Source organism: Myotis daubentonii, chromosome 3, assembly GCF_963259705.1.
Source record: "Myotis daubentonii chromosome 3, mMyoDau2.1, whole genome shotgun sequence".
Lineage (NCBI taxonomy): Eukaryota > Metazoa > Chordata > Mammalia > Chiroptera > Vespertilionidae > Myotis > Myotis daubentonii.
Genome location: NC_081842.1, coordinates 154,779,101 through 154,803,864, shown reverse-complemented (window position 1 = coordinate 154,803,864; position 24,764 = coordinate 154,779,101). Strand labels below are relative to the sequence as shown.

Genomic DNA, 24,764 nt, shown 5'->3' with positions numbered 1-24,764 from the left:
ATTAATTTATATAATGTGCTTAGAACAGCACCTTCATATAATAAGCACTTAATGAATGTTAGTGGCTATTCTTAAGTAAATATTTGTGTCATTATTTACTATTGTTGCTACTCAGGAGCCTTAGTGATTTTTAAACTGAATTTGAACTGTTGCCAAACATTATTTAGATAATTAAAAAAAGCTTCTTTGAGAATGTTTTTATATTGTAATTAGAATAATCTGTTGAAGACATTTATATTTAATTTCCTTTGAAGAAATTAGTTCATGTATTGATACTACAGATAATACAAAAAAGTGCAGCTATTTTAACAACTGTGAAATTTCTTTAGTGGCTACAATTCCATGCATAGTTAGCTTAACTTTCATTTCATTCTTTTATGTTTTACACACTAATAGCATTCTATTTCTGATAGGCTGAAGCTTAAAATTTACTACTATCTTGAATAATGCTATTTAAGCTTACTTCTAAATTACTCTTAAATTGGCTACAGAATTTCCAAGTAAACTGAAAGTAACTAAATGTTTTGGTTCTTTTACCAGAACTGAGAAAAGTTACATGACTTATTTTTAAAAAATGTATTTTTATTGTTGAAAGTATTACAGATGTTTCCCCTCCCTTTTTCCCCCATTGACCCCCTCTGCCCTGAAAGTATCTGATAATTTTAAATAAGAAGTAGTCAAGGAATTATGTTAACAAAATGAACTATAAATGCTGACCTTCAGAGAGCTAATGTGGTGTTTTCCATTTAACTCATTCATTTTTTTTTTACAGTTACTATTAATATTTTCAAGATGAGAGGCAAAATAGTGTAGAGGTTTAAAAGCTTGGAGCTCTGAAGTCAAATAACCTGAGATAAAGCCAAGATGTGGCACCCAATTGTTGGGTAACTTTGGGCAGATTATACTTTAGTTTTCTCTTCTGTTATATACAAACTAGAGGCCTGGTGCACAAAAATTTGTGCACTCGGGGGGGCCCCTCAGCCCAGCCTGTGCCCTCTCACAATCTGGGACCCCTCGGGGAATAACGACCTGCTGGCTTAGGCCTGCTCCCAGGTGGCAGAGGGCAGGCCCAATCCCTAGGTGCAGCCCCTGGTCGGGATCAGAGCAGGGCCGATTGGGGAGTTGGGGTGCCACCCCCGGTCATGCACAGAGCAGGGCGGATTGGGAGGTTGCGATGCCACCTTCAGTCATGCTCAGGGTAGGGCCGATTGGGGGGTTGGGGCACCGCCCCCTGTCACACTCAAGGCAGGGTCGATGGGGAGGTTGCGGTGCCACCCCCTGTCACGCACAGAGCAGGGCCAATCAGGGGGTTGGGGCGCTGCCCCCATCACACACAGAGCAGGGCCCATCAGGGGGTTGGGGCACCGCCATCTATCACCCACAGAGCAGGGCCGATCAGGGGGTTGGGGTGCCGCCACTCTCACACTCAGGGCAGGGCCGATGGGGAGGTTATGGCTCTACCCCATCACACACAGAGCAGGGCCCGTGGGGGGGGAGGTTGGGGAGCTCCCCCATATCAGGCACAGAGCAGGGCTGCTCAGGGGGTTGGGGCTCCGCCCCCTGTCACACACAGAGCCGCAGGGTGATCAGGGGGTTTGGGCGCTGCCCCCTGTCATGCTGATCCCGGTGCCGGGAGGCATATTACCCTTTTACTATATAGGGTAGAGGCCTGGTGCATGGGTGGGGCCAGCTGGTTTGCTCTGAAGGGTGTCCTGGATCAGGGTGGGGGTCCCCACTGGGGTGCTTGGCCAGTCTGGGTGAGGGGCTGAGGGGCTGAGGGCTGTTTTCAGGCTGGGAGTGACTGAAGTTCCCAACCGCTCCTTTTTTTCTTTTTTTTTATTCTGGGCCAGCTTTACCTTGAGGCTTGGCTCCAGCTCTTAGGCCTCCGTGGCTGAAAGTAGGTTTCTGGCCTTTGCTTACAATGTTGCGAATCTGCTGGCTGAAGTCCGGCGGTATTTGTTACAATGTTTCTTAAACTGCCCGCTCAGAGGCCTGCAGCCGCAGGCGGGGAACGTTGGTTTCCTCCAACGATCCTCCGTCACTGAGGCAAGCAAGCCTCATGTTAGTTTCAAGCTGCCTGGCTGCCGGCCGCCATCTTGGCTGACAGTAAATTTGCATATCTCGCTGATTAGCCAATGAAAAGGGTAGTGGTCGTATGCCAATTACCATGTTTCTCTTTTATTAGTGTAGACTAGAGGCCTGGTGCACGAAATTTATGAACGGGAAGGGTCCCTAGGCCTGGCAGACGATCAGGGCCGATTGGGGCCTTCTGGCTGCTGGCCAGGGCCTTCCTTTGTTCCGCGGCGCTCCCGTGGTGATTAGTGCATGTCATAGCAAGTGATCAAACTCCCAAGGGGACACTTTGCATATTAGCCTTTTATATATATATGTATACTAGGGGCCCGGTGCACGAAATTCGTGCACTGGGTGTGTGGGTGTGGAGGGGAGTGTCCTTCAGCCCAGCCTGCCCCCTCTCACATACTGGGAGCCCTCAGGCGTTGACCCCCATCACCCTCCAATTGCAGGATCGGCCCCTTGCCCAGGCCTGACGCCTCTGGCCTAGGCATCGGGCCCGGGCAGCGGGGACCTGCAGTGGCAGCGGGGGGCGCCGCGATTGCGCGGGCTCCGCCCCTGCCCCTGCAGGACGCCTCTGGCTGAGGCGTCCGGCCCGGGCAGCGGGGTCCCACAGCTGCAGCGGCCCCGCGATCGTGGGCTTCGCTTTAGGCCCAGGCAAGGGGCCCCTAGCTCCTGGGACTGCCAGCTTCGACCCAAGGGGGAAGGGTCCTACTAAACTAAGTCCTGTGTAAACTTGTTTAAATTTTATTTTCAGGCAAAACGACTAACATATTATGGAAATCTTCTAAACATTAAACTATATTATTGGTATATTTGAAACAAGAAAATGAAAAACACAGAAGACTTGAAAGCCAGTTTTGGAACACTGGAAATTTCAGGTTGAAAACTGAGAAATCAAGTATTAAATTATGGTTGAATGCTAACATTTTAAAAGTTTTTCTGCTTATTTTTCTTTAGAATTATAAAACTGTATTTAGTTTTAGAAATAAACTTTTACTTGCTAATAATGAGAAGACACAATTACTGTCTGAAAGCTTTACAAACCGTTAATCCTTAAATGTATGTTAACACCTCACTGTGTAGAAGTGAAAGAATATGAAAAGGAAACATAGAGATGCCACCATTTTTTTCACTCATCCCCAAACATAGAGATCTCACTAATTCAGTTTTATTTGAATAATATAAATGATCTTTTCAGGGTTCTTTACAATGTAAAGAAATCTAAGGACTGTAATAAAAAAGATTTAACAAAGTTTTTTAATATATTGAAAAATATTTTAAGTTCACTGTATATTTTCAATGAATAAGGCTGTTGAACTAATGATTTACATAGACTAAGAATTACTATCTTGCCTAGAAACATTAAACTGGGCATCCCTCATGAAGATGTCATCTTGGATAATGAGCACTAATTTGAATGTTAGATAATGCCTGTACACCTACATCTGTTTCTGTATAGTGGCACATCTGGCACTATGGAGTGGCTAGTAGGGCATAATACTTCAGTGTTAAGTTCTTTTACATGTATATTTAGAACCATTCCTATGCAAAATGTGTGTATATGGTTGTATGCATACCTCTTATTGTAAACCTATATACTGTGAAGAAGTAGTTGACTTTGACACTTGAAAAACAGAAGCGATACTTGATTTACTTTTGTAAATATTTAGGATATTTTAAATAAATGCATGTCCAATAACATTAAAAAAATTAAGGAAGTTATTAATTTCAACAGTGGGTCAAAACATAGCAGATTTTATTTAACAGTTAGAGCTACCTAACCTTGGTGTTAAAGGTGAGGTTGTGCCTGGCAATACTAGTAACATGTGTGTAAATTAACAGATCATATTTGTTAACCAGATTAAAAATTGTAATTTCTTTTCTATAATTTTGTGCCAGGTAATGGGTGTTTTGTTTTCATCCCAAATTTCATTATAAAACTGATTTTTGAATAAAGGCATCTGATTAATTATTTCTTTGACTTCATGTGGCCATCTTTTGGAAAGCATGGGGAGCTTCAGGATCCAAGCATGCAATAGTAATTCTGCTCCCCCTCTGCAGGACAACATGATAGCATGGGGTCTTGGCATGTAATCATACTTTTCCTTCCTGTTTGTTTTGATCTAATGGAACAGGAAAGAAATCCACTTGAGTTTCTAAAACTACAAAATGTAAAAGCCGAAGACTTCTTTATATATATATTCAAGCTGATTTAGTATTCTACCTTATCGTAACTAAACCATCTAATGCAGCAGTTCTCAACCTGTGGGTCGCGACCCCTTTGGCGGTCAAACGACCCTTTCACAGACCATCCTGCATATCAGATATTTACATTATGATTCATAACAGTAGCAACATTACAGTTATGAAGTAGCAATGAAAATAATTTTATGGTTGGGTCACAACATGAGGAACTGTATTTAAAGGGCCAGAAGGTTGAGAACCACTGATCTAATGGGAGAGAGATACAAGAAAACAATACCTTTTTGTTTTCAAATTGTGCTTCTTCCTGACAGCATCCTCTACAGTCAGGATCCAGCTGAAGCAGGTTGAACTGTCCAAGAAGATCACAGGAGCTGCAGAGCAAGTTGCTGGAGAAGCCTAACTCTCTGCAAGCCTCTGATGAAAACTCTGCCCCGAAGGCAGACATCTGAAAATAAAAAATAGAAATAAAACTTATTCAATATTGACATTATAAAATTTCCCAAAAGAGAGAAACCAGGATTGTCAAAATCTAACACACTGGAGATAAGTTACTTCATAACCTTATATGAGTCTTTGTTCTCCCTTACTCATCCCCACATAACTTTTTTTTCTTAAAAATCTGTCATCATTCACATTTAGCTAAAATATGCGCTAAAAGATATATTATCTCTTTAGATATGTATATTGCATATAATATATTTTATCAAATATTCAATAGTTTTTAAAAACAAATTTCCATTATATTAAAAAACTTAATACCTGTTTACATGGGTCTATGGAGTAACATTAACTTCTATTCTTGATCCCGACTACATCCTACAGAATTATCTTCACTCGCATGTAGGAGAGGAAGAGTGGAAAGGGGAATGGGAAGGAATAGGAACACATCAGAAATAAAACTTTGCAGTTTAGGTACTAGCTCCACCACTTACAAAATGTGTGACAATGGACAAGACAACCTCACTAAGCATTAATTTTCTCACTGATAAAGCAAAGAGCAGTACTTCCTACATAAAATAGTTTGCAGTTAAAAAATGAAATGACATATGTAATCAATCAGAATGACTGGCAAGAGCAGGCTTTCAGAAATATTAGTCTGTTTCCCTCACCCATTCTTCTTTCATGTTTCAGTGAATGGGGCATACTTGTATCTGTCGAAACTCAATCCTCTACCTGTGTTTCAGCCTCTGCCATACACACAGGGACTTAATTTTACTGGTAATGGTAATTCTTCTGGGTATCCAAGCCCTCGATTCTAATTGTTCTCCCCACACTCCACCATTTCTACAATGTTACTCTAGTCTGGTTTCTGATTTTACCACTCGACTAAACTTGCCCCAAATCAGTAATACAAAGGCGTTCAAAACTTCTCTAGTTGCCCCTTCCATGGGCTTGTCCCCTTCCTCCTTCCTCTTCTATGCATCTCTTAAGTGTTATTGTTTGCCATTTCTATTTTTGTTTCTCTCTTTGGTGTACATACTTTCATAAGCAACTTTTTCTCCCGCATGGCTTTAAATACTGATTTACTGAAAACTCCCAAGTCTTTTTCTTGAATGGCAAGCTTCCAACACCAACAGCCTACTTGATGTCTCATTTAGATGTTGCAAAAGGGACTGCAAATTCAAAATCTCCAACAGTGAAAAAACAAACAAAAAAACAAAGCAACCCCCTCCCCCCAAATATCCAACAGTGAAACTTACCCTTTTCTTCTTAAATCTATTCCTACCCAATGTAATTCAGTAAAAATGGTACCATTTTCCCTGACCAGGAAGTTGCCCAGGTCAGTCATTCCAGATTGCACACTTTTCACCATTCTTACAACCGATTAGTTAACAAGTTTTGATAATTTTGTTTCTTATAGAGCTCTCAAATCTTTTCCTGCCTCAGTGGATTTTAAATGGTCACTGACAGCTGCACCTGTAATTACTTCTTCAATCCCATTCTACTTTTCAGCTATAATGAATTCCTCAAATGAATAATCATGCGATTGTACTTGATTTTATTCTTACATTTATTGAGCATCTACTGACAGGTGGCATGAATATACAAAACATGTATTGAAGTCTGACAACATCTTGATTTAAATCCAGCACAGAACAACCTTACTTTTGAGTTTCTGAATAGGAATCTCAGAGTTTTGACGAGCAAAGGAGAAAAAGCAGAGTGGGTACTTAATAAATGTAGCATTATTCCCACCTTCCACTGTGAAAATATACTTAATAACTACAAAACACTATTTATGGGTTGATTAAAGCATTGTTCTCTGCACCGAAGGGTTGTGGGTTCAATTCCCGGTCAGGGTGAGTCCTGGAGGCAGCCAATTGATATTCATTCATTCTCCGCTCCCCTCAGCCCCCCCCCCACCCCCCCTTCCTCGTTCTGTAGAATCAATAAAAAACATATCCACGAGTGAGGGTAAAAAAACCCCACTACTTATGTTTTAATCATTGTTTAGACATAGGACAGAGGATAAATGTATGGGAGATACAATGTAACTTGAGCTTCATGAGTGAAATTTTTTTTCTGGTTCTTCTACCAATGATTTGGCAGACTCAAGCTTTGAATCTGAGGACATTAGAACATATTTTTAAGCACTTCAAGATAAACACTAAATGCTAAAAATACAGAAGAGGAGTTCAAAATTATGCCTATTCATCTTTTTATTACCAAAAACTAAACAGCATTTAAATGTGCACATTAAGGTCAAATATTAAATTTTAAAATAAGTAGCCACACCTATAAAAAAGACATAGATTCTAAGGATAGGGTAGGACTGTGGTCGGCATACTGCGGCTCGCGAGCCACATGCGGCTCTTTGGCCCCTTGAGTGTGGCTCTTCCTAAGCCTTAGGAGTACCCTAATTAAGTTAATAACAATGTACCTACCTATATAGTTTAAGTTTAAAAAATTTGGCTCTCAAAAGAAATTTCAATCGTTGTACTGTTGATATTTGGCTCTGTTGACCAATGAGTTTGCCGACCACTGGGGTAGGATAACCCTGATTGGGTTAACCATTTCACCAGTTAACTGCCACGATATTTTGAATTTAATTAAAAAAGGTCCACCGCTTGCGTCTATAGACACTTATAGCATACAAATGGTTAACAGTTTAACTTTCCCCAATTCAAAGTAGGATTGACATGCTAAGACTCCATTCTCTCCTCCATGCATTATACATTGATACTGGCCTTTACTCTAAGAAAAATAATAGGCTTCTCACATAATTTCAAAAAGATTATAAATTTGAGACTAAATAAATGAACCCCATGAAAATGAATACAAGAAACATCAAGCTCTTACACCACTTATTAAGCACTTCACATCATCATTTTATTTAATCTTAATACCCTAAGAAGAAGGTATTATCTCCATTTTACAGAGAAGTAAACAGAGGCTTAGGACAGTTAAAGTAATTTGTCTAAGACAACACAGCAAACAATAGGTGGCAGCATCAAGATTCTAATCCTGGCCTGCCTGCAAAACCCTTAACCACTGTCACTAACTACTATGTTTCCCAGAATCCATGATGCACCACTGCTGTATGGACCACTAAGAATAACAGCAAAAATGCTGGCAATTAGAACTGTGTTACCCACTGAAAAAAGACTGATCCAGATGTTAACTTTTGAAGAAAAGAAGTCAAAATTTTCAGAATCAATGACACACAGTATCATCTATTCTGCTGTTAGTATAGTGCCTTTCTGAATGTAGAAAATTATACATGAGCTGAATGAAGGATTGAATACCACTGAGTGCTGGGGCACTCTAGAAACAGCTCCCTTAGGCCATACTAAAATATTAACTTTTCTATTGCTTAATCATACTCAGAATGTATTTTCATATTAAATCACTTTCTATTCTCCCAATTGTTACCTCATTGAAATACTGATAGCTGTGACTGCTTTAAATTAGAGCTATTCAGAGGCATAGACAGTGATAAAACCTCAACTTGTCTAGTGAAAGGACTCAGAGGTGTGAATTAAAGTAGGAACTAAATTCTCTATTCATTTCATTAGCTCAACGTCAAGGAGCTGAGATATTCTTATTCTCTTTTTATTCAATGTCAGGTTAGGTTACAGATATTTGGTTCATTTTTATTACTGAAAACTACTTATTCCACCTAGTCTTTTGCACTCCCTCAGGCTAAATGTGAAATGCAGTATTTCTAACTTCTAAGTGTTTTTCAACAATCCTCCACACACACCTCCCTTTTCATTTTCAAGGATTTTATTGCAGTCTTTTCTTAAAAACACTAGTCATTAAAGAAGAGACAGAAATAAATCTTAGGGAAGTCAAAAGAGTTCAACAAGGGGGATTGCTCAGGACTCCCTTTGTATTTTCAGGGTCATTTTGTATTTGTAGGAGTTGGGGTTCATTACCACTCTACACTCACTGCTCTACACAAACTACAGATATCCTGATGACTTTAATTGCAAGGAATAAATAACTAGGAAGCTAGTCACACTTCAGAGGGATTTAAATGAACAAGTACATGTAAGGCACTATATAAAACAGTTCCCGTATTCCCTTCGGCTACATTCTAATTACCATGGGAGCAGAGACAGTGGAGTACAGACACATACGCAGAGCCATATGGTGCAGTTAAGATTGGGGGTCTGTGTAATACAGCATAAAGTATGATTGTGGAAAGAGTACTGTATATCTGCTTTTGCAAATCTGGAAATGGGTGATAAGTTAAGTCTTGTATTTTTTAAACACCTTACTTTAGGCTTGATCAGGGAGAACACCTCTACATTTTTGCTCTCCCCAAAGAGGTAAACACGCTGGGAATTAAGTCTAGATAAGCGGTTCTCAACCTGTAGGTCGCGACCCCTTTGGCGGTCGAACCACCCTTTCACAGGGGTCGCCTAAGATCATCCTGCATATCAGATATTTACATTACGATTCATAACAGTAGCAACATTACAGTTATGAAGTAGCAACGAAAATAATTTTATGGTTGGGTCACAACATGAGGAACTGTATTTAAAGGGCCAGAAGGTTGAGAACCACTAGTATCAGGTCAACAGGTCTTGTTAAGGAAAGTGAAGGAGGACAGACAATCTTAAAAGCAATCTGGGAGCATGCCTATGCCTTTCCTTTCTCTCCCATTACCTCTATAACTTGTTTGCTAAGCCCATTTATTCTAAGAATTACCTTTTCTACCTCTAAGTTACCCAATAAATGTTCTCTTAAAAAAAAAAAAAAGGCACCAGAGAGCCATTGAAGAATTTTAATAAGGACAGCTAAGTTCCAGAAAGATGACTTTGGATGCACTGTGGAGACTAGATTGAAAAGGGAGGAAAGAGATGGGGAGACCAGTTAAGGAAGCTGGTGTGGTAAGTCCAGCCAAGCAGAGATGGTGACTTGAATTTAGGTATGTAGTACCTAAGTGGAGAATGGATTAAGTGGATTGGCTTGGAGATTTTTAAGGGTTTGATGACTAATTGGATTCAGAGAGTGAGAGAAGAATTTTTTAAAAAATATATTTTTATTGATTTCAGAGAGGAAGGGAAAAGGAGAGAGAATCAACCATGATGAGAATCATGGATCAGCTGCCTCCTGCACGCCCCCTACTGGGGATCGAGCCCACAACCTGGGCATGTGTCCTGACTGGGAATCGAACTGTTACCTCCTGGCTCAACCACTGAGGCACCCAGGCTGGGCAAGAGAAGAATTTAAAATGAGTAATTTCTGGTTTAGGCTATTGGGAAGCTGGCAAAGCCAACCATTTAAATTCTGATAATTCAAAGGGTGAACCAAAAGGCTATTTCTAAGGAGGGAGATGATGGTAGCCTGAATAAGAGATTAAGAATAAGGGGATGGGAGCTCCAGTGGCGCAATCGGTTAGCGCGCGGTACTTATAAGAATAAGGGGATGGATTTGAGAGAAATTTAGTAAGTAAAATCAATTACACCCAAGTTTTTGGCTTAAATTCTGTGTGGATGATCACTGTGGTAGATTGCTTAATAGGCATAAATTACTTTTATCCTGTATGTACCCTTCTTTGCAATGTGACTATGTCACTCCTTGCATGTAGAGATGGAGTCTGTTTCCCCACCCTTGAAATCTAGATGGGTCTTGTGATTTGCTTTGACAAATATGGTGACGTGAAGTGACTTCCAAGGCTCGGCTTTAAGGCGCATTGCAGCTTTTGCTCTTTAGGAGTGCTGCCTGAGACCAGGAAAAGAGGTGGTCTGGCCTACTGGAGGATGAGAGGCGACATGGACAAGAACCAAGTGGCCTCAGCTAACAGTAAGCTAAAAATGAAGCCATCTCAGACCTTTCAGTCCAGCTGACCTACGAGCACAGACAGCTGCATAAATGAGGCCAGAGGCAATCAACAAAGGAACTGCTCAGAATCATGAGAAATCGTTACTTTAAGCCATTAAGTTTTGGGATGATTATACAGCCACAGATAATGAAACAGTCAGAGATAGGAAAATCAAGAGAAGGCAACTTGGAATTTTATTCCTTTTTATTTCTGCATGATGGTGAACTCAAATCACCTAACATTTGCAAAAAAAAAAAAAAAAAGTCTTGAGTAGAAAGTTTAGAGAGGGGTCCGTCCAGTAATTTCTAAGGCACCAAAACCTGAATAATGAGTACTGTAATGCTAACTACAAAAGGAAAGAATTCCCTCTACCTATGGTTGTAAAAGCAAACAGGCAGGATCCTCAAACTCCTATATAAAAGAAAAAAAGCAGAGGTATTTACTGAGGCCTTCGATTGGCCCTAATTCCCCCAAACCCTGGACAAATCAGTTAACCCAGATCTCCCAGGAAAGTGGTTCTCAACCTTGGCTGCACATTAGAATCATCTGGGAATCTTTTTAAAATCCTGATTTCTGGGCCTCATCCTCCGGAAATTCTGTTTCTTTGTTACTAATGTTGTGGCCCCACCCCATAACAAAGAAACAGAATTTCCGGAGGAGGAGGCCCAGAAATCGGGATTTAAAAAAGATTCCCAGGTGATTATAATGGCCAGCCAAGGTTGAGAACCACTGTCTAGGACCGAGAAAAACCCAGCAGGATCGTAAGAATACCTGAAGAATTAAGCTGATAAAAGAAACATGTGATCGCAGCACGGCGCCTACTAAAAAAGTTTTACTCGCACAGCAAAACACGGATTGCAAACTTTTTAGGAGGAATTAACCAATATTAAGTTGTTCGTGGTGAATAGGAAAATAAGTAAAAACTAGCCTTTCCTCAAAGATTAAGAACGCATCTGCTCTGTTGAAGAAAAATGAAGTAAAAAAAAAAAAAACCAACACAAAAAAACCTTGGGTAATACTACCCGCTTTTAAACGAGATGAAGACTATCATTTTAGAAAATGCATTTAAAAAAATAAGTTTTGCTTTAGTATAGAGTAGCTGCTTTTATTGCAACAACGTTGTTTAAACACACACACACACACACACACACACACACACCTGAAGTGCATCCAGGTACGTGCATGTCAGAGAACGGAGATAAAGGCTGTCTATGAATTAAGGGAACACTAACAATTGAGAGAAAGAAGTAAATAGAAAGTACATCCTGTATCCAAAGACTTGCGGGCTTTTCTCTAAGATCTGGGAACCTTGTCATAAAGAACGGTTTTATTTCCTCCCGTTAAAAAGCAATTTTCATCGCTTTCCAAGATTCATCGCCTTTCTCCCCGCTGGTGTGATTTACTGAGTTTTTAGCAGGAACTCTGCAAGAGGAGATAAATACCCGAGATAGTCTGAAGCCAGGAGAAAGAACCGTTAGGAACCCCGAGCCAGGAAGGATAAGCATCAAACGAGGAAACAGCCACGTCGCACTCCGGCCGCAGCAGTGGCCAAGGAAACCCAGTCCTTCCACCCTTTGCAAGGGTGGCTCCCAAAGCTGACCCGTCCTCCTCAGCGCAGCCCTCCCACTCGCTAGGGGGCTGCCGCGGAGGTGATCTCCACTCACCGCTTGCAGCACAGTCGCCAACAGCAACCTCAGCCCAAACGCCGGCCCAAGCCCTCCGCTTGGTCCAGCCGCCATCGCTACCGCCTCCCTCGGTCTCCGGCTGCCCAAAGGTCCCCTCAGCCAGGGGAGTCCACTCCAGAGCCTGACGTAAAACAGGCTGCTTAAGAGCGGTTGCCATCAAATCTGTCAGTCTGCAGAGAGGGATTACCCAAGGGCATACGGAAGCTTAAAGGTGATCGAATATCTTTACATTTGATATACATATAAAATCGTGGGTCCTTTCGATAAACCCATATCAGGCACTTTCCTAAACTCCCCAAATCTGTGCTTCTAAGGTTTCCTTCCTTTCATTCACGGCATTGCCCTATCAGCCAAGAAGCTCCGCCCTCGTCAGTTTCGGCCAGCCTCCTTCTCCAACTCTACCCAATCGAATGCCGTTTTGCATGACGCCTATCGCAAAGGAAACCAACCGTAACACGAACCGAGAGCGAAGCGCTGGGGTTCTGCGGTCCAATAAGCACCACCGAGCGGGAGCAGGGGGTGGAGCCTCTGGTTGCTAAGCAGCGTACGTGTGTGCGTGCGCTGGTGGCGGCGGGGGATGGGCAGGGGGCGGGGCCGGGGGCGGCGCAGCCGCAGCCGCAGCGCTGGCGGAGGAGCGCGCGGCCGCGAGCAAAGGAGGGAGGGAAGGAAGGAAGGGAGCAAGGTAGGCAGGCAGGCAGGCAGGCGCGGAGGTCGGTGACTGAGGCAGTAGAGGGAGGCGAGAGCCCGGCAGCCGCTTCGCGCTGTGTTGCAGCGCGAGCTTTTGGAGGGGGCAGCCGTCGAGTCGTCCGAGGAGAAGCGGGCACCGGCGGCATTGGTGCTGGCGCCTGGGGGCGGGGGACTGGGAGGCAGAGAGGGGGGTCGCTGCGGTGGTGCTCTCGCTGTCGCGCTCTCCTTGCCTTTCTGCCGGCTCGGTGGGCTCCTCCCGGCGTCTTCCTCGCCTCCGGGGCTGCGCTCCCCGCCCCCCGCGGTATGTCTTGATCCCGAGCGGCGGGTTTCATGGGGCTCCTCAGGATTATGATGCCGCCCAAGTTGCAGCTGCTGGCGGTGGTGGCCTTCGCGGTGGCGATGCTCTTCTTGGAGAACCAGATCCAGAAACTGGAGGAGTCCCGATCGAAGCTAGGTGAGGAGCGGAGCCACTCCGGACTGCGTGCGTGGTGTGGGAGGGCGGCCGGGACGGGGAGGCTTTGCAACCCGAGCTGGCGGGCGTTCGCCTAACCTGGGGTCTGGCTTGGCGGCTAGAGGCTGAAAAAGGTTGCAGGGAGAGAGCGAGAGCTGGGGACATGGAGAGCACAAGCTCCAAGAATAGTGTGCATCAAGCTTGAGTGCTTTGCTGGGCTCTCGAGGTCACGGGACAGAGGTTGCGAGGTCGGGCTTCCTAGAGCCAGAACGTTACCCCGAAGTAGGCATCCCACGGGGAGAGAGCAAGACACATCCGAACTCGGTGGGGACTGAAACGCGCAGCCTGTGTCCTCTCTTAGCAGCCGTCCCGAAAGCCCGGGCAATGTCAGGCGAGGGGGTAACTCTAATTTGAGAATGTGGGCACCTGCATACGGAATCTTGAGGTACACCTGGGGCTAGATGCGCAGAAATGGAGGGAGATACTGGGCATGATGGTGAGTAACGGAAATGCTCTGTAGTGAGTTGCACTCTTGTGCTGGGGGCAGCAAGGGACCACACAACTGACGGGAGAAAGCAGCTGGCCAGGTAGGACAGGAAAGCAAAGAAAACGCTTCAACGAGATACCGAGACGAGGCATCCTGGCTTTTGATTTTTTCAGTGCCCAACTGATTAATATTTTGGGCTTAAGATAGGAATATGTATCTGTCCATTGCCTCGCGGCAATGTTTATGACTTTAGAGGAGGGGACGCTGAATTATTGAGACTTAAGTTTATGAAGGGAAAAGCAGGATTATGCAAAAAAGTGAACCATATGGTTAAGTACCTTAAGGAGCTAACAGTGCTCACTTTAATGGGTGAGGAGGTCTGAAGTACAAAAAGTTGGGTAGTGAAGTGAAAGACCAGAAAAATGCACAGATTTAATAAGTACTTTCAGAGTAGAAGGGAACTTTGGCATTTGGGAGGAGCACGGAATGGGCAGGGGGTGTTCAAAGAATGCAAGCGATCCATTTTGATTTAAAAATGTACTTGGCACTTAAAAATCAGCTCAAGAGGCCATACTTTGAATATGGAAAAGTAGTATGAAGTGTTCCTATGCATACATTTTCACCTCAGTGTCGCTTTAAATACTTTTTGAGAAGCGAGCAATAAAATACCAGCAGCAGTATAATTTAGACGTAGAAGTAATAGCTAGATGCTGCTGTGGGTGATGATTAATATTTGAGACAAATGTATCAGAAAATAATTGTAATATTGCCAATAGTAGCTGACGATTTGTTGTTTTGGTAGAATTTGCAAAAAGCCTTTGGAGATATTATAAAGAGCAGTCTATCAAAGAGCATCAAATCCAGTTGAAGTGCAACTGAAGTTGAAGAGGAGCTAAGGATAATTCCAGCCCTCAACTCGAGGGTAAAACTTACCCGTTTACAGTTTTGAAGAGCTATCAGATTTATTTACTGTGATTTTATTAATGTATGATGGAAAAATATTCACTTTAAGTATTGAAGGTTGGTCAATACACTTTTTCTTTTGTTTGGATCCATTTAGCAGCATCCAGAGTCATTCTGGCCTCATTAATGATCCAGCTTTACAGAAAAAAAAAATGACTTAGAGAAATTTGACATGTTAAAATTAAACTCTGTACTTACTCTTTGTTGAATGGCTATATTCTTGGACACATTATGGTGGGTTAGGATAACTTCAAATTTTTATTTTCTTTACTTGCCTAACATTTTTTCATAATACCTGAAAGTGGTTTTCATAGACACAACCTGAATGATTTTAAAAAGAGAGTTATCTGAAGATGTAGAGAGCCACAGCCAGAAAATAACGTGGTGGGTTGTTTTGTTTTGTGTGTGTGTGTGTGTGTTTTACAAGAGAGAAAATTTTAGTCTGGCCAGCATGCCTCAGTGGTTGAATGTCAACTTATGAACCAGGAGGTCACAGTTTGTTCCCTGTCAGGGCACGTGCCTGGTTTGTGGGCTTGATTCCTAGTGTGGGGTGTGCAGGAGGCAGCTGATCAGTGTTTCTCTCTCATCATCGACATTTCTGTCTCACGCTCTCCCTTCCTCTCTGAAATCAATAAAATATAATTTTAAAAAAGAGAAAATTTAAATTCTAATAAATATGGATCATACGAAATCATTCTAAAAAAATGAGCCAAGAAATACAAGACACTTGAATTTATACTCTAGAGATGCAAAAATATGGCAAATAAAATATATTGCTTTACTAGAGGCCCGGTGCATGAAATTTGTGCATGGGGGGGGGGGGTTAGGGTGGGGTGAGCAGTGTGGTTCCTCAGGCCGGCCTGTGCCCTTTTGCAGTCTGGGACCCCTCAGGGGATGTCTGAATGAGGCCAGCTGTTGGACATCCTTAGCACTGTCCCAGAGGTGGGAGAGGCTCCTGCCACCACCCCTGCGCTCTCCAGCCGTGAGCCTGGCTCCTGGCTGAGCGGCACTCCCCCGTGTGTGTGCACACGACCACCAGGGGGCAGCTTCTGCATTGAGCGTCTGCCTCCTGGTGGTCAGTGCATGTCATAGCAACCAGTCATTCCACCGATCAGTCAATTTGCATATTAGCCTTTCATTATATAGGATATGATTTAAAAAGTCTTATAAAAGGCAGTACTAAAACAGATGTTACCAGTTAGTAATCTTCCTTAGGAAAGAAAAGCAGAAGAAGGCATAGTTTGACAACCAGACACAGTGCTAGGCACTTACATATGTGATAATTTTATTTAATCTTTCAAGAACACTATAGAAAGCCATTTTTACAAATGCAGGAACAGTCTGAAAGATTATATAACCTGACCACATAGCTAGTAAGTATTAGAACCAGTGTTGGAACACAGGTTACATCTGATTTCAAATCAAGTGTGTTCCTTTAATTATACCAGGCTGCTTGGGACTTTATATTAACATCATACTAAGATTTAGCAGTTTGAATAGAATTTTTAAACTGTAATATCATGTTAATTGCATTTATTGTGAAGAATGAATATCATTTTGAGAAAATCCAATTTCTGACACAAAGGAATTGGTTTAGTGTAATGTCTGGCTCTTGTTTATATCTCTATAATGAACATAATTATATTACCCAATGAAGCAACTGAAATAGCTTATTTTTGCTCCAGAAAAAAAAATGTGGTGGTTTTCTGTAAATGTAAAATCAAAATATTAAAAAGCATTCTTATTTTGGCATTAGAAAAACTATTAAACATTTTTGCTCTTAAAAGTAGTTTTTATTATTTATCTTTTCTGTTGTGTTGTAAAAGATTCCAAAGGATTGTGTTGTCTGATAGTGCTTTATGTACCTTGATTTAAGGGTATTTTGACGGCGAAACCCTAATAGAGCAGTAAATATGCTCAAAACTTAGGTGTATTCATTGACTACTTGGGAAATTAAGTATATAAACAGGAATTCATTAAAAAAAAACAGTATCACATAATATAAGGTTGTTTTTTTTAATGAATATGAGATTATGGTGTACATGTTACTCTGTACTTTGCTTTTTTTCAGTTAATACCATAGACAGGTCCATACATACAAGTTTGACTTACTCATTCTAATAACTGTATAATATTGCATAGTTTGCATGTATCGTAAATTATTATGCCGTTTTGCCAATAATGACCATTAAGCCCCAGCCTATTTTTGCTTTTTTATAATTTCTTTTCTTTGGTATTATAAACAATGTTACAAGAAACATCCTTATACCCTAGTATGTTCATTAAACTCCTTGTGTGTTGATGTCATTTTCACTAGGATAAATTCTCCTATCTATGGGATTGCTGGGACAAAGGATATATGCATTTTATAATATAAGAGATTTTAAAATTTATTTTCCAAAAAACTAGTTTTCCAAAAGATTTTAGTAATCTACATTGCTAAAACACGCTCACAAACACTGAATACTGTAAGTGTTTAATTTTTGCCAGTCTGAAGCTGTGAAATATGTTGTTCCATTAATTTACATTTCCTCAACTTCTAATTAGGTTAAACATTGTTTAGTTGTTAGTTCATTTTCATTTGTCTATTGGGTAGTTTATCTTACCAATATTTAGGTTTTTGTTTTAAGTATTATAATTAGTAATCTTTTTATCTGTCATATGTTTTACATCTGTTTTTTCCAAGTCTGTCATGTGCCCTTTGACTTAATGGTGCATTTTGCTTATACAGAAATTATAACAATTACACAGTCAAATATATTATGTTAGGCAAGTAGGTTTCTTATTCTTGTTTAAGAAGACTTCCCCCAATCGAGATTATGTACATTCTCTATATTTTGTTACTGTATTTCATAATTTTTATTTTTTTACATTTAACTCATTAAATTTTTACATTTAACTCATTTTACCTTTAACTCATTCATATGTTTATAGAGATTTTTTGTAATATCTCTCAATGAATAGTCATTTATGGCAAATATTATGTTAATAATCCATTTTTCTCATTGTATGTTATAGTTATTTATATACTAGAGGCCCAGTGCACAAAAATTTGTGCACTCGGGGGGGGAGGGGGAGTCCCTCAGCCCAGCCTGTGCCCTCTCGCAGTCTGGGACCCCTCGGGAGATAACGACCTGCTGGCTTAGGCCTGCTCCCAGGTGGCAGAGGGCAGGCCCAATCCCTAGGTGCAGCCCCTGGTCGGGCTCAGAGCAGGGCCGATTGGGGAGTTGGGGCGCTGCCCCCTGTCATGCACAGAGCAGGGCGGATCGGGAGGTTGAGATGCCACTCTCAGTCATGCTCAGGGTAGGGCCGATTGGGGGGTTGGGGCACTGCCCCCTGTCACACTCAAGGTAGAGTCGATGGGGAGGTTGCGGTGCCACCCCCTGTCACGCACAGAGCAGGGCCCATCAGGGGGTTGAGGAGCTCCCACCTGTCACTCACAGAGTAGGGCCGATAGGGGAGTTGGGGCACCGCCCCCTGTCACACACAGAGCAGGGCGGATCAGGGGGTTGGGGCGCTGCCCTCTATCACCTACAGAGCAGGGCCGATCAGGGGGTTGGGGCGCCACCACTGTCACACTCAGGGCAGGGCCGATGGGGAGGTTATGGCTCTACCCCATCACAAACAGAGCAGGGCCCTTGGGGGGGGATTGGGGTGCCGCCCTCTATCACCCACAGAGCAGGGCCCGTGGGGGGGGGGGGTTGGGGCGCCGCCCTCTATCACCCACAGAGCAGGGCCGGTCAGGGGGTTGGGGCGCCGCCATTCTTGCACTCAGGGCAGGGCCGATGGGGAGGTTATGGCTCTACCCCGTCACACACAGAGCAGGGCCCGTGGGGGAGGGGGGGTTGGGGCGCCGCACCCTGTCACACACACAGCAGGGCCGATCAGGGGGTTGGGGCACCGCACCCTGTCACACACAGAGCTGCAAGGCGATCAGGGGGTTGGGGAGCTCCCTTCTATCAGGCACAGAGCAGGGCTGATCTGGGGGTTGGGGTGCCTTCCCCTGTCACGAACAGAGCAGGGTGGATAGGGAGGTTGTGACCCCGCCCCCTGTCACACACAGAGCCGCAGGGTGATCAGGGGTTTTGGGCGCTGCCCCCTGTCGCGCTGATCCCGGTACCGGGAGGCCTCGCGGCTCCGCTGATCCCGGTGCTGGGAGGCATATTACCCTTTTACTATATAGGATAGAGGCCTGGTGCATGGGTGGGGGCCGGCTGGTTTGCCTTCAAGGGTGTCCTGGATCAGGGTGGGGGGTCCCCACTGTGGTGCCTGGCCAGCCTGGGTGAGGGGATGATGGCTGTTTGCAGCTGGTCACACCCCCTTCAGGGTGGGGGTCCCCACTGGGGTGCCTAGCCTGTCTGGGTGAGGAGCTGAGGGCTGTTTTCAGGCTGGCGGGTGACTGAACCTCCCATCCGCTCCTTTTTTCTTTTTTTTTTTTTTTATTCTGGGCCAGCTTTAGCTCTGGCTCCAGCTCTGAGGCCTCTGCTGCTGAAAGCAGGTATCCGGTTTGTTTGGGTTTTATAATCGAAACACTGTATCAACTCCAGCTCTGAGATCCCAGCGGGCTGAAAGCAGGTTTCTGGGGTTTTGTTTAGCTTCTTTATTTGTAACAATGTTTGAAACTGCAAGCTCAGAGGCCGGCAAGGCAGGCGGGGAACGTTGGTTTCCTCAGTCACTGAAGCAAGCAAGCCTCATGTTAGCTTCAAGCTGCCTGGCTGCTGGCCACCATCTTGGCTGGCAGTTAATTTGCATATCACCCTGATTAGCCAATGGGAAGGGTAGCAGACATACAGCTAATTACCATGTTTCTCTTGTATTAGATAGGATTATGTTTTTGTATGTTCTTGGATCAGTTTTGGACTCCATCCTTTTCCACTAATCAGTATTATTCAAATGTTAGGGACCCATTGGTAGGTTTCATGGCATTCATGAATTTCCTGAAATTATATGCATAGCTTTCATCAGATTTGCAAAGAAGTATGAGATCCTGTTAATGGTAAGAATCACTGATTTGTAATAGATGGTTCATATTTAATGGAGTGTGTTTTTTGTTTGTTTATAACAGTAACATATCACAACATGAAGCTTCTGAGTTACATTTTGGATATAAGCATATAAGTTAAGAAAAAATTTCTTTGGGTGTTACACTGAAAAAAAACTTCAGGTTATTAAAATGTATATTTAATTTTCCTAATGAGATATGGAAGATGACATGGAGTCCAAATGAAAAGTTACATAGTTTACTAGTTACTTAGTTGTTTACTTAGAACTGTGTGTGTCAGAATTTGTTGCTTTATTTCCTACAAAGGAGCCCTTTCCGAATCTCAAGAACATACCTGTTGCTAATGCTGACTGTGGATCAGTGCAATGAAACTTTGTTACCTAAATGTTAGAATTATATGCTTGATAATTTTTATTTTCTAAAGGGCCTAAGAATTTAAGATAATATTTGTTGTTCATATGCTTAAAATGCCACTACATAAGTTTATAAATGTTTTAGGGCATAATATTTTCCATAAGGGGCAGTAATTCAGGATGGATTATGTAGTCATTTTTATTGGTGAAATTTGTAAGAACTGCTAAATTAATGAACTAATAATTCCACGGCCAAGGTTGGACTGCTCTTTGGAATTGGGTAGTTTTTACAAGTGCCTGAAACCATACAACACCTTTAAAATGTTCCCAAGAATGCTAGATTTCTCTACTTCTGAAATTGTTTGAAAACCTCACAGTAGTGACTGTTTAGAGGACTTTGGATAATTGGAATGCAGTTATTCTAGAATTGCTCATTGGTGCCTCACTTATGAGTCCTGGATAGAATTTCTAGTGCTTTGGAGTAGTCACCTGAAACAGTGATCTCAATTAAGGTAACCCCAGGATGTCTTTCTACCACTCTGCTGAGCCTTCCAATAGCTTTTTGGCACTTAGTGAAATTGAAATAATAATGAATATTCAAACACACCTCTCCAGAAAGACTACTTTTGAGGGATGTCCTTATAGATGGACTTTAATAATGGTTCACTGTAGCCTAATTATTTACAATTACCTATCCACGTACTTATAACAGCATTTATATACTCTGCCTTTCTGTCTGTTAACTATAGATTAAATGCTTATTGGGCCACTTGTGCATCTGGTCCTGTTCCCTCACCTACTTAAGGAAATGGTTCCAGAAATTTTCCCTCATTCTCCTATAATAATAATCTCCTCTCTTTCTGCTGGATTCTTCTTCTTCTTCTTCTTTTTTTTTTTTATAAGATTAGAGGCAGTAAGAACTCTTTTTTTTTAAAAAAAAATATTTTATTGATTTTTTACAGAGAGGAAGGGAGAGGGATAGAGAGTTAGAAACATCGATGAGAGAGAAACATCCATCAGCCGCCTCCCACAAACTCCTCACTGGGGATGTTCCCGCAACCAAGGTACATGCCCTTGACCGGAATCGAACCTGGGACCTTTCAGTCCGCAGGTCGACGCTCTATCCACTGAGCCAAACCGGTTAGGGCATGGATTATTCTTATTAGCATATGAATATGCTATTATTTCTCCCAACCATAAAACATAACAATACTTTTTCTTGACCAATGGAGCAGTTTAGTTTTTGGTCTTTATTGTACTGGACCTGTGAGCAGAAATTGATCACTTCCTCTTTTTTGATAAACTTTCTTTACTTGACTTCTAAGATATTATACTCTTGGTTTTCTTCCCACCTCACTGGTCACTACTTTGTCTTCTGTGTTAGATTCTTCTTTTCTCCTCAGGTTCCTAAAAGAATATCCCAGAGCTCAGTTCTTGGAACTCCTCTCTAGTTACTCTCCCTTTGTTGGTGATTTATATGCTGAAGACTTCCAAATATATATATATTTCTAATTCAGACCTATTTCCTAAACATTAGATTGATGTTATTTGGTTGCCCTCTTGAAATTTTATTTGAGTAATTGGTAGACTTCTCAAGCTCAATATCTAAAATGGATCTTCTGATCTCTGTCCACTGCCTCGCCTCATCTAATCCTAACCCATTTTATCTCTGACCTCTATCTTCAGTCATTGCTAGAGTTTTACTTGACTTTCCTTTTTCTCACACTCTGTTTCTACTGTCAGAAAAATCTTGTTAGCCTTACCGTCAAAATATTGCTAGACTGTGACTACTACTCAACATTTTCACTGTTACCACCCTAATAATTCAAAATACTCATCATTTCTTCCCTGGATTACTGTTTTAACTAGTTTTTCTCCTTCCACACTTGCTTCCCTATAAACTATTCTTAATATAACAGTTTGAGTAATCCTTTTTAAATGTAAATCAGATCCTGTTAATCTTTTGCATAAAATCCTTAGAAGCTTCCTGAATCAGAGTTACCCTAGCTGCTTTTTAAAACAAAGTCCGCAATTTTATTGGCTAACCACAATAAATAACTTTTTCATTCTGTATTTAGGCGATCATTTTGGTATGATTTTCCTCTGCATGGGTGACTCAGGGTCTTTGGGTACCTTCTGTATGCAGTTCTGCCATCCCCTCAGACTTCAGAGTTCTCTGCTGTCACCCAGAGAAGAAACAAGACAGGGTGAAGGGTGAGCAAGTCCCCTTTTCTAAACTTCTTTGGTTTTTTTATCCTCAGTTTATTAACATGGACCAATCACCATCTACATGCAAGGATGGAGGCTGGGAAATGGGGTTTTTAGCTGACAGTCATTTACCAGTTAAAATTGGATACTATGGAAAGGGGGAGCATATACATATTTGAATTTCCTGAATCCTTTTGAATAAATATATTATAAAAGATAGGCTTATTTTATGACTCAGAATATAAACTGTCGGTAAATGTTCTGTGAGAATGTGAAAAATGTATATTCTCTTGTTATTGGGGGGAGTATGCGGTAAATGTCAATTAGGTCCTGTTGGTTGGGAAAATTGTTTTGGTTCTGTCTGCCTACTTGTTCCTTCAATTATAGAGAGAACGGTTTTGAAGTCTCTGGTGATAATAGTGGATTTATCTATTTCTCTTGAAGTTCCGTTATTCTTTGCTTCATGTATTTTGAAGTACTGTGCATGAACTTCTAGGAACAGCATGTCTTCTTGATTAATTCATCCCTTTTTCATTATTGGACCTTCTTCATCCTTGGTAATATTCTTTGCTCTGAAACTTGGTCTGATACTAACATAGCCATTTTTGACTAGCATCAGCATAGGGTATCTTATCTCATTTTTAAAATATTAACTTGTTTGTTTAAAGTAGATTTCTTGTAGGCAGTATGTATTCAGAGCTTCCATTTAATTTTACAATCTCCCTTGGAAATAGGAGTACTTAGAACATTTTCTTTTTTGAATGTAAGCAGAGTTTATTAGAGCTGTGAAGTTACAGTGTATACACAAAACTAGATTTCAGAAACACTTTACAGTTATTCTCTACATTTTCATTTGTTCACACAACAGTTCCTTGCTGTTGAAGCAAAATGAAGAAAAAAAAAGAGATAAAATAAAGTGAGAAAAATCTCCCTCCTATTCAAGGCATAGACGAATTTTAAAAAGATTGGTGCTAATTTCACTGATTGTTGTACAAAATTGTACATAAATTACAGGAAGAAAATAAAGCAAAGTCACAGTTCATCCTTCATCTCATACAAGCATTTAATGTAATTATTGATATGGATAGGTTTATATCTGAGGTTTTTAAAAATATATTTTTATTGATTTCAGAGAGAAAGGGAGAGTGTGAGAGAGAAACATCAATGATGAGAGAGAGTCATTGATCTGCTGCCTCCTGCACGCCCCACACTGGGGATTGAGCCCTCAACTCTGGCATGTACCCTGACCGGAAATCTAACCATGACCTCCTGGTTCATAGGTCGATGCTCAACCACTGAGCCACGCTGGCAGATTTTATATATATGTATATATTATACTTGCACTGCGTTTAAGATTGTCACTAGGTTTTAAGTAATTTAATTACAGTGGGCCTTGCTGTATTTTTTTTCATGTCCCTTGTGCTTTGGGTTGGTCGAATTTCTTGGACTTGTGGTTTTATAGTTTTCATTAACTTTGGAATATTTTGGTAATTTTTCCTCTCCTTTGGGAACTCAATTTCTAAGGTATGATATAAAGGAACAATATCTTAAGTATTCAATGATAAGAAATGTAATATTTTGAATATAGGGAGGAATGTTGGAGCTTTGAGTTAATTGAGTTGTTGGGTTAAAATAAAATCAGTAAAATCCTCCTTCAACCTTGTAATTGACTGTTGGTTAATGTTCAGTCCATGTCAAGCTGAAACTAGTTTAGCCATCAGTTTTGACACAGATGCTTGACCTACTATGACTAAGAAATTTGTGATTATTTTGTATTTAGAGTTAGGAAGCTGCCTCTAATTGCCAGTCTTTAAAAATATTTCACCACAGTTTTATTGCTTTTTAACAAAACACACCCATCTCTTTAATAAAATGTTCCACTTTCCTGGTGTGTTATGTACTGCTAACAAAAAACCAGCTCTGTTCAGTTGATTCCTTCATAGAAGAGCTGATTAGAAAGACTGCTGAACATGATCTTAAGGTATATTTTGATAGACAGTTTCTTTGTTTTGGTAAATAGGATAGAATGAAAAGCATTCACTTTTGTCCTCTAGAATAAATTTATCTTCCCTTCATTTTTTTGAAGGTTAAAAAAAGAAAGCAGACAAACTTCTGATGATATTTTAGTGTCTCAAAATAGGTTTCTCAATGAGGAGAAATAGGGCTGTGTGTGATTTTTGCTCCTGAACCTGGGAATTATTAGTGATAGTCTCTGACTAGAGATGAGCCTGTTGAGGAATGTCTGTTGATGAGATGCCATTGTGTACCCTTTTTCTGTTGTCCTAGGTTGGAACTCTGACTAATTAAACCTGTGACTAGTTACAGCCTAGTTCTTCCTCATGACTACTTTGACGTCCCTTTGGTCTTTTATGT

The 24,764-nt window shown here is 41.5% G+C and overlaps 2 protein-coding genes across 3 annotated transcripts in view; one reads left to right on the top strand and one right to left on the bottom strand.

Moving 5' to 3' along the window:
- SELENOF (selenoprotein F) overlaps positions 1 to 12,504 on the bottom strand; it is a 33,390-nt gene extending 20,886 nt beyond the window's left edge. The window contains exons 1-2 of the mRNA XM_059688967.1: positions 12,220 to 12,504; positions 4,559 to 4,726 (exon numbers count right to left, since the gene is read on the bottom strand). Of these exons, the coding sequence (XP_059544950.1) occupies positions 4,559 to 4,726; positions 12,220 to 12,294 (243 nt within the window). The 5' untranslated portion in view covers positions 12,295 to 12,504. The remainder of the gene's footprint in view (positions 1 to 4,558; positions 4,727 to 12,219) is intronic.
- Positions 12,505 to 12,842: 338 nt separating this feature from the next.
- The window catches only part of HS2ST1 (heparan sulfate 2-O-sulfotransferase 1), a 158,468-nt gene continuing 146,546 nt past the window's right edge, over positions 12,843 to 24,764 (top strand). The window contains exon 1 of one of the 2 annotated variants that reach the window (XM_059688965.1): positions 12,843 to 13,381. In XM_059688965.1, the coding sequence (XP_059544948.1) occupies positions 13,258 to 13,381 (124 nt within the window). In that variant the 5' untranslated portion in view covers positions 12,843 to 13,257. The remainder of the gene's footprint in view (positions 13,382 to 24,764) is intronic. The other variant, XM_059688966.1, reaches the window with a different exon arrangement.